Source organism: Apodemus sylvaticus, chromosome 2 (genome assembly GCF_947179515.1).
Source record: "Apodemus sylvaticus chromosome 2, mApoSyl1.1, whole genome shotgun sequence".
Lineage (NCBI taxonomy): Eukaryota > Metazoa > Chordata > Mammalia > Rodentia > Muridae > Apodemus > Apodemus sylvaticus.
In genome coordinates this window covers 26920746-26930474 of record NC_067473.1, presented here as the reverse complement: position 1 = coordinate 26930474, position 9729 = coordinate 26920746, and the positions used below count along the sequence as shown (strand labels likewise).

The window sequence follows — 9729 nt, the reverse complement described above, 5'->3', positions numbered from 1 at the left end:
TCCATCATTGATAATATAATTTAGATTAGTTTCTGTTTTACTATCAGTAAATATTGTGAAACAATATTACCTGCAAAAGCACTTCATTGTATCGACAGCACAGCGATTTTCTGTCTTGGTTTCCAGGAATACCCAAGACACAATTCACATATCAAATAATGCTCAAGAAGAAGGAAGAACAAAGTATGGATACTCTGGTCCTTCTTAGAAGGAGGAACAAAATACCCTACAGAAGGAGATACAGAGACAAAGTGTGGAGCAGAGAGTGAGGGAAGACCATCCAGAGACTACCCCACCTAGGGATCCATCCCATATACAGTTACAAAACCCAGGCACTATTATTTATGCTCACAAGTACTTGCTGACTGAAGCCTGATATAGGATATAGATGTCACCTGGGAGGCTCTGCTAGTACATGACAAATACAAAGGGGGACACTCTCAGCAAGCCACTGAACTGAGATCAGGATCTCCATTTGTTGAGCTAGAGGATCTGAAGGGTTTTACAGCACCATAGGAGGAACAACAATATGAGACACCCAGTTCTTTCTGGGACAAAACCATCAACCAAAGAGTGTACATGCAGTTTCCCATTGCTCCAGACACATAGTCAGCACAGGATGGCCTTTTTGGATATAAAATGGATGAGAGGCCCTGGAAAGACTCAATGCTGCAGTGCAGGGTTGGGGAATGCTGGGACGGGGAAGTGGTAGAGGGTTGATTGGGGAACAGGAGGAAGGGAGATGAACTATGAGACTTTGCGGGGCAAGGAGACCAGGAAAGAGGACAACAACTGAAATGTATATAAAGAATATATTTAATAGAAAAGAAAAGAAGTAGAATTATAGGCATGAAAACAGGAGGACCCAAGGAAAAGAAGGTTCAGTGACAGGTGCAAAGTAGAATCTAGATCAAGGGGAGGCTCCAAGGCCTGACTGACACTATTACTGAGTCTCTGGAGCACTCACATAAAAGAACCTAGCATGACAATACTCTGAAAGACCCAACAAACAGCAGAAACTGTAGATGCAGATATGTGAACCCAATCAATGACAGAAGCACCTGATCCCTGTTGATGAGCTAGGGAAGGCTGAAAGAAGCTGAGGGCAATCCAGGAGGACCAGCAGTCTCAATTACTCTGGACCCCCAGGATCTCTCAAACACTGGCCAACCAAACAGGCACCATGCACCACCTGATATGAGGCCCCCAGCACACATACATTAGATGTCTGCCAGGCCTGTGTTCATTTAGGAATGATGTACCTAACCCTCAAGAGCCAAGAGGTTCCAGGGAGTTTAGAGCTCAGGTGGCATGGGGGTTGGGAACATCCACATGGAGATGGGGAAGAGGAGGAGGAATGGGATATGGATCAGTTGGAGAGTGGACAGCGGTGGAGGGGTGGGGAATAAAATATGGAGTGTATAAAAATAACTCATTAATTAAAAAAATGCACAAAGTGGTTTCAAAGAAAAAGGAGTCAAGAGTAATAAATCAATTTTTCATTCATAAGTAAATTAAAAAACCAGGCTTTAAAATGACAGTTAATAAAAATAGTAAAAAGCATGAGCAAAAATGTAAAGTAATAACAAGAACACATAACATCCCAATAACATAACAAATAACATAGCAAAACAACAAAAAACAAAACTTCAACCAAAAATCTAACAGTAAATTATATGAAGCACAGTTCTCTCACTGCACTCTTAGGAACACAAATGTACATCCTGTTTCTCCTCTTGGACACTTGGTGGCAGGGCAGTCCTCAGTTCTCTCTCAAGAGGTGTTGTCAGAACAGGAAAGGGAATGACATCCTGAATCAGCTGGCTCATTGGCTGGGTAGTTAGGGCCTATTCGCCCTGAGGAATTGAATTATGTAGAGGAAGATTCATCCAAGGAATTTTGTGGCTGTTGAGGATGGAGCTCAGCAGGGGGCTCCTGAGGTGGAAAATCATTCTGCAGGAGGCCCTCTTCCTGGGCCGTGGAAATTTCAGCTCTTGGTACAGTTTCTGGGACCTGGAAGAGGAAGGCAGATATTAAGATAGAGGCTTGTTGGGGACCTAAATATCAGCTATTAGGCTGCTGCCTCACACCAAGTCAACAGGAAAGTTATCATTGACCTTTGAACTGACACCATTGCTGTTATAACTGCAGGCAGGGCAAAATATCTGGCAACATTCACCAAATACATGGCCTGACAAGCTGCCACTCAGACTTCTATCAGTGCAAACCAATAAATGGGCAGTGGGAAGAGACTTCATTGGGTTTCCCAAAGAAAGCAGAAGACCACATGCCACCCAAATCAATGAAAATGAGAAGTACTTAATATTTGCATTTGGTTTTTATTCCTGCAAATTGTTCCCCACCTGGGACGTCACATGTCCCTTGCATGATCTCTGTCACAGGACTTAGAAATTGCTCAAATCTCTGCAAGGCATCCCACCTATAATGAGCAAATGCAGGAATGTGACAGGTTATTCATCTGTCACTCATATTAGACTGTAGTTTAAGCAGAGGAGCAAGATACACTTGCCAATAATTCAGTATCTCACAAGATCCTAACATCACAGAATACTTGCACATAGACAGAGCAATGAACAACTAGACTCCATGAGGTCAGTGACTGCTTGAGCATGTGGATTAGAAAGGTGCTAGGTGAAAGCAAAGATGGATCCAATGGAAAAATGGTATAAAACAGTATTAGCCTGATTGCGCTGCTTGTCCCTACCTGATGTTGGGTCTGGAGGTTGCTGGTCTTCTCCTGTTCGTCTTTACCATTCATGTTCAAGCCAACCAAGTATTTCTCTATGAGAGACCAGTCAAGAAGTACTTCCTTGCTCTCCCGCATCAGCATGACCCTTCTCTTCTTCACAAGCATCTTCTCTATGAGGAGCCGGCTATGCAGGTTGCTGGAAGTACACTCTGCAAAGTAAGATCCTGCAGCCTCTGCCTCCCATTCCTACTTAAGCCCACTAAGACCCAGGTTCCCATGAAGACCTAATACAATACATCTCAATACATCCATCACAGCTGCACAAACAGCAAACAACAGCTTGAGGGAAGAAATAAGGATTGCTTCAGCCCAAATACCAATAAGGATCCATGTCTCTCCAAAAGAAAGGGGACCTCAATCTCTCCATGACAACCCAATGCAATGGGGCAACATCTATTAGTAAGGGGCAAATACCATCAAAGAAGGCCAGTAGAACCAAGAGGAAGGCATTCTGTCCTTGTATTATATCACACTCAGGTCTGTAAAACTCTGCCTGAGTAACAGAGGCCTAGTACTACATAATAATCCTCTCATGAACTAAATCACTTTTCTATCTAGAGACTTCTGAGTATGCTCTCATAATAGTGGGATTGGTAACAGTCTCTTACAGACTAATAAAAGGTGAGTCCAAAATCCCAAGGCACACTGTTGACTAAACATCAGAAGCGACAGAACCAGACCTGCAGACTCTCCAGTCCAGAAAGAAAGGAAGGCAGAAATGGCCTTTCCACAACTGGTGGCCTCCCTCACTGGTACTTGCCTATAGAAGTTAATCTCCTTCTTGAGCTCCTGGATGTTCTCTTGGGCCTCAATCTTCTCCATTTCTAAGTTGTGCAGAAATGTCATGACCTCCTTCTCCTTTAACTTCTGTTGTTCATACATTGGATTCAGCCTCTGGAAGGGCCTGTCCCCAGGAAGACAGAACTCCATTAATGTGGTCTTTTAAGAATACATCATCTAAGGCCCAGAAAAACCACATTCTAGATTCTTTTTTTTTAATTTATTAATATATTTATTTACATTTCAAATGATTTCCCCTTTTCTGGACCCCCACTGCCCGAAAGTCCCATCAGTTCCCTTCCCTCCCCCTGTTTTCCCACCCAACCCTTCCCACCTCCCTGTTCTGATTTTGCTCTATACTGCTTCACTGAGTCATTCCAGAACAAGGGGCCACTCCTCCGTTCTTCTTGTACCTCATTTGATGTGTGGATTATGTTTTGGGTATTCCAGTTTTCTAGGTTAATATCCACTTATTAGTGAGTGCATACCATGATTCACCTTTTGAGTCTGGGTTACCTCACTTAGTATAATGTTCTCCAGCTCCATCCATTTGCCTAAGAATTTCACGAATTCATTGTTTCTTTTTTTTTTTCATTTTGTTTCAAGTTTTTTTTAATTCAATATAATTTATTTACATTTCAAATGATTTCCCCTTTTCTAGCCCCCCCACCACTCCCCGATAGTCCCTTCTCTTCCCCTGTCCTCCCTCCCACCCCTTCCCACTTCCCCGTTCTGGTTTTGCCGAATACTGTTTCACTGAGTCTTTCCAGAACCAGGGGCCACTCCTCCTTTCTTCTTGTATCTCATTTGATGTGTGGATTATGTTTTGGGTATTCCAGTTTTCTAGGTTAATAACCACTTATTAGTGAGTGCATACCATGATTCACCTTTTGAGTCTGGGTTACCTCACTTAGTATGATGTTCTCTAGCTCCATCCATTTGCCTAAGAATTTCATGAATTCATTGTTTCTAATGGCTGAATAGTACTCCATTGGGTAGATTGTGTGGTTTTGGTATCAGCGTAATTGTGGCTTTGTAGAAGGAATTGGGTAGGGTTCCTTCTTTTTCTATTTTGTGGAATAGTTTGAAGAGTATTTTTGTTAGGTCTTCTTTGAAGGTCTGATAGAATTCTGCACTGAAACCATCTGGTCCTGTGCTTTTTTTGGTTGGAAGACTTTCTATGACCCCTTCTATTTCTTTAGGGGTTATGGGACAGTTCAGATGATCTATTTGGTCCTGATTTAATTTTGGTATTTGGTATCTGCCTAGGAAATTGTCCTTTTCCTCCAGATTCTCCAGTTTTGTTGAGTATAGGCTTTTGTAGTATTATCTATTGATTTTTTTGATTTCCTCATTTTCTGTTGTAATATCTCCCTTTTCATTTCTAATTTTGTTAATTTGGATACTTTCTCTGTGCCCTTTGGAAGTAATAATCTCTATTCCTTAATATCTCTTAACATCAATGGACTCAATTCCCCAATAAAAAGCCATAGACTAACAGACTGGATAAGGAAACAGGACCCTACATTTTGCTGCATACAGGAAACACACCTAAATGTCAAAGCCAAAAACTACCTTAGAGTAAAAGGCTGGAAGACAATTTCACAAGCCAATGGTCTCGGGAAAAGAGCCATAGTAGCTATTCTAATATCAGACAAAATTGACTTTCAACCTAAAGTCATCAAAAGAGACACTGAGGGACACTTCTTGCTGGTCAAAGGAAAAATCCACCAAGAAGAACTTTCAATTCTGAACATCTATACTCCAAATGCAAGGGCACCCTCATTCGTAAAAGAAACTTTACTAAAGCTCAAAGCACACGTTGTACCTAACACAATAATTGTGGGGGACTTCAACACTCCACTCTCCTCAATTGACCGATCAGGAAAACAGAAACTAAACAGGGACACAGTAAAACTAATTGAAGCTTTGGACCAATTGGGTTTGACTGATATTTATAGAATATTTCACCCTAAAGCAAAAGAATATACCTTTTTCTCAGCACCTCATGGTACCTTCACCAAAATCGACCATATAATTGGTCACAAGACAGACCTCAACAAATACAAGAAGATGGAACTAATCCCATGCCTCCTATCAGATCACTATGGTGTAAGAGTGGTTTTCAATAGCAACAAAAACAACAGAAAGCCCACATACACATGGAGGCTGAGCAATACTCTACTCAATGACACCTTGGCCAAAGAAGAAATAAACAAAGAAATAAGAGACTTTAGAATTTAATGAAAATGAAGGCACAACATACCCAAATCTCTGGGACACAATGAAAGCAGTGCTAAGAGGAAAACTCATAGCCCTGAGTGCCTCCAAAAAGAAAATGGAGAGAGCATATACTAGCAGCTTAATGACACACCTGAAAGCCCTGGAACAAAAAGAAGCTATTTCACCCAGGAGGAGTAGAAGACAGGAAATCATCAAACTCAGGGCTGAAATCAATCAAGTGGAAACAAAGAGAACCATACAAAGAATCAACGAATCCAGGAGCTGGTTCTTTGAGAAAATCAACAAGATAGATAAACCCTTAGCCAGACTGACCAAAGGGCACACATTCTAGATTCTATATACATGGATCTTCTTCAGCTTTGGAAACTTATTATCCTGTCGCCAGGCAGCAGAAGCTAGGCATCCAGGTGGAAGATGCCATAGCTCTCTGTGTTCACTCAGTATGGCTGGAGGTGCAGTCTAACCAGTTATAATGTCATGAGCCAAGGGCACAGATCTTTGTCCTCCAGAGACCTATGATGATATATTTCCTGTTTCCCAACAGGGATTCTAAATCCTGAATAACTTATACCTTAGAGACAGACATCACACATAATTGTGGAGATGAGACCAGACATCACCACATCTTTATAATCTGCCCAAGGGATACAAATGTATGAACAATTGTGATCAAATAGCTAAAGAACCATGTTGATTAAGGTGGAGGCACCCAGATTTCAGCACAAACATCACCTTGAAACTGTCTTACATGTAAATCCTGAAGACAAACACAGACTCCTAAATTCCAATGTGTGAAGGGAATTATAAACATACAAAATGTATGCAAATGTAGATGCATGTGCACACACACAGACACACAGAATTGGACACACATACAAGGAGAAAAGGAAACAGAGTCAGAGAAAGAGCGAAAGAGATAGAAACTGAAAGAGCATAATGAGATACAGAAGAAATGCATGCAGCAGTACTGTCTCAGAGTATACGGCACACAAAGAGGAACAGGCAGAGCCTCAGGTGTCTAGTCAAGCACTGAGATGAACAATGTAGGACCAGGCCTCTCCAGCTGCTTCCAGGAGCTTCCAGCACTCAGTCATCTGCTAGGCAATTACAAATACTCAACACAAACTCACAGCTCCTACAAACTCACAAAGCCACCTCATGTCAAGGGCTTTCCAAATGCACTATGGGAACTAATTTTCCACTATTTCTATCCCTGAATTCTTCATTTCAACAAGTCCCTCTTTTCCATTGGAGGGATCAAAAGAGTCTATTTCCTGTCTCACTCCTGAGCAAGCTTCTGCCTCTAAGAAGTATTTTGGGACCTGACATTGGGCACAGGGACATTATGGTGGTACAGCTTCCTAGAAAACCCCACGTTAAAAGGGTAAGATTATTGCTGACCCCAGATTGACACCACTTTGTTTGAGCAATACATACCTCTTGTTCATGGCTCCCTCTGTCATGGAGATCAGGCGATCATTCACCTCGTTTCTCTCCTGGGTAATGAGCTGCAGCTCTGTGGTCAGCTTCTCCTCTTCCTTCTTGGCCTGCTTCTTGCTTAGGACAGTTTCAGGGGATGATGTCTTCCTGCCAGCCCCTGTAGGTAGAATAACACAGGTGAACTTGCATGGTGGGGACACAGAGTGTAGACAGATGATCCTGACACACATACAGAAGGACAACCGGCCTAGAACCCAGTGACACCACACAGAGTTTGGTCCAGGCTTGAGATGCCTCCTCAGTGATTCTCAGCTCTCCCATCACCGTATAGAGACCTGGAGATGTAAGCAGATTGTTGTGTCCTCTGTCTCCCTACACATGCTTATGATGACCACAGAGATGGCTTTCCTGGTTTATTAATGTCTGCACAGTGTGCATCTTGTTTTCAGAGCCCTTAGTCCTGTGGTTTCACAAGTAATATGATACATTCATGGTCCAGAAGTACATGAGTGCTTGGAGATGTTCAGATCTTCTACCCTTGTTACTCTAGGCCCAGGACATGGGATTAAAACTTCATGCTCTGAGAGAACACAGTGAACACAGTGATCATTTCCCCCTACTGAAACACCAAAGAGCCCGGAAGTATCAATTGGATCACATCTCTGAGTGTATCCTGTGACAGGTTTTTGTATATAGTACAGAAATGCCTGCCACCCACAACTGGTGATAAAAAAAAAGTTGGGATGGGAATTGTCAGAAAGAGGAGAATATAAGGTCATGGCCAGGAACACAATTCTCTCCCTGGTACTACTGTGAGATAGCCACTGATGCTAAAAGAAGCCATGAGAGTGAAGTGCAGTGATGCCCTCCCCTAAATTGGCAAAGGTTAGACCTCTTGTGACTCTTGATGGTCTCATTCTGTCCCCTGTAACACCCACAATACTCATTGAAAGAAAAGACTTGGAGTTCACAGCATTACAACTTTGGGTTTGCAATCTCCTACCTTAAGGAATAGAGAAAGTAATGTGAATTCTTCAATTTTCAAGAATTATGATAATTATGAAAGTTCTTTTGCTTCCCAGAGGCTCTAGTTCCTTGCCCCATTGTTAGAAAGGCCAGTTCAGGCAACCCCTGTACATCCACTTCCCCAAACTTACTCTGTCTTCCCCAAGACCATCTCCTTCGTCCTTCATTACTCTCAGAAGAAAGGGCAGTTTCCTTCTTCTTCTCTCTAGTCTCTCTCCCATCTACTCTTGCTCTCCAAAAAAGGTTTCTGAGTCGGGCAAACATGTCTATAGGCTTATCCTCCAGACACTGACTGAGAAACCTTAGTGCATGTGTTGTTGCTACAACACTGGTGACATCACAGAGGATTCCAAAAACTCTCTAGGAAACAATGGAATGTTCAAGAAGGGACTGCTGATGTCATGGGGTACAGGCCTTTGGCTCCCTGCTAATGTTCTCCCTATACTGACAGGAAACTGAGGTGCCCTTTCCTGAAGACTCTTCTGGGGCATAGCCATTGAGCCCATCCTCCTTCCATAGCCAGGGTTTGCTCTAGGCTTGATTGGCAACACTTAAGTCATCCCTATGTATCTCTCTGAGTGTTTACTTTTCAAATACTTCTCAGAAATGTCTCATCCTACCTCAAAAATTTTCCAATCAACAATATGAGCCATTAAAATCTACTGAGAAATCACTCCAGTTTTAATATGCAGTCAAAAGTTCTCCTATCTCATCATGCACAGGTTCACTAAATCACATCCAGGCAGAGCCTACAGGGCAATTTGCAATGTGGGTATGTGTTAGAGGCAACAATCATGAAGTGTTATGCTTAGCATTTCAAAATTGCCCCAAGATGCCGAGAGAGAGAGAGAGAGAGAGAGAGAGAGAGAGAGAGAGCGAGAGAGAGAGAGAGAGAGAGAGAGAGAGAGAGAGATTGAGAGAGAGAGAGAGAGATTGAGAGAGACGTAGTCATCATAGTGCTGGCAATAGTTTTGAGATCTGTTGGTAGGGGAAACTAGAATATTGGAGCCAGCAATGGAAAGGCCCTAAGGCTGAGTATGAGGCTCTCATGACTTCACCAGTGTCACCAAAGGAGGATTGCTTACAGCCCTCTGTAACCTATAAAATGAGATTCTGTCCCCCCAAAATAGTCAATAGCAATAAGGGCATGCAGGCAGAAGGTGTAGGAAAATACAATAGATATATGTTAGAGCACAGAACAAGTGCCTAGCATCTCTGTTTGGGTTCATTGATTGGCCCCATCAACCACACGAACACTTATCTCAGTCAGACAGGGAAGTTTTTTTGAATTCAGACCTTAATATTGATAGATGGTAATGATAGCTCTGGTTTTGGTTGCTAAGCAATTACCCCAATCGTCTGTCTTTGTCAAGTTATAAATTCAAAACAAAACAAAAGAAAACAGAACAAAATACATAAGTAGCTCATACGAAGTGGTCAGTTCTGATCAGGCCATTTCATATTTAAGA

General features: G+C 42.3%; 1 protein-coding gene across 1 annotated transcript in view; it reads right to left on the bottom strand.

Moving 5' to 3' along the window:
• Positions 1-1869: 1869 nt before the first annotated feature.
• LOC127677828 (disks large homolog 5-like) overlaps positions 1870-9729 on the bottom strand; it is a 31824-nt gene continuing 23964 nt past the window's right edge. Inside the window, exons 6-10 of the mRNA XM_052172815.1 lie at positions 8392-8620; positions 7232-7391; positions 3531-3674; positions 2726-2906; positions 1870-2013 (exon numbers count right to left, since the gene is read on the bottom strand). Coding sequence (XP_052028775.1) covers positions 1870-2013; positions 2726-2906; positions 3531-3674; positions 7232-7391; positions 8392-8620 — 858 coding nt within the window. The remainder of the gene's footprint in view (positions 2014-2725; positions 2907-3530; positions 3675-7231; positions 7392-8391; positions 8621-9729) is intronic.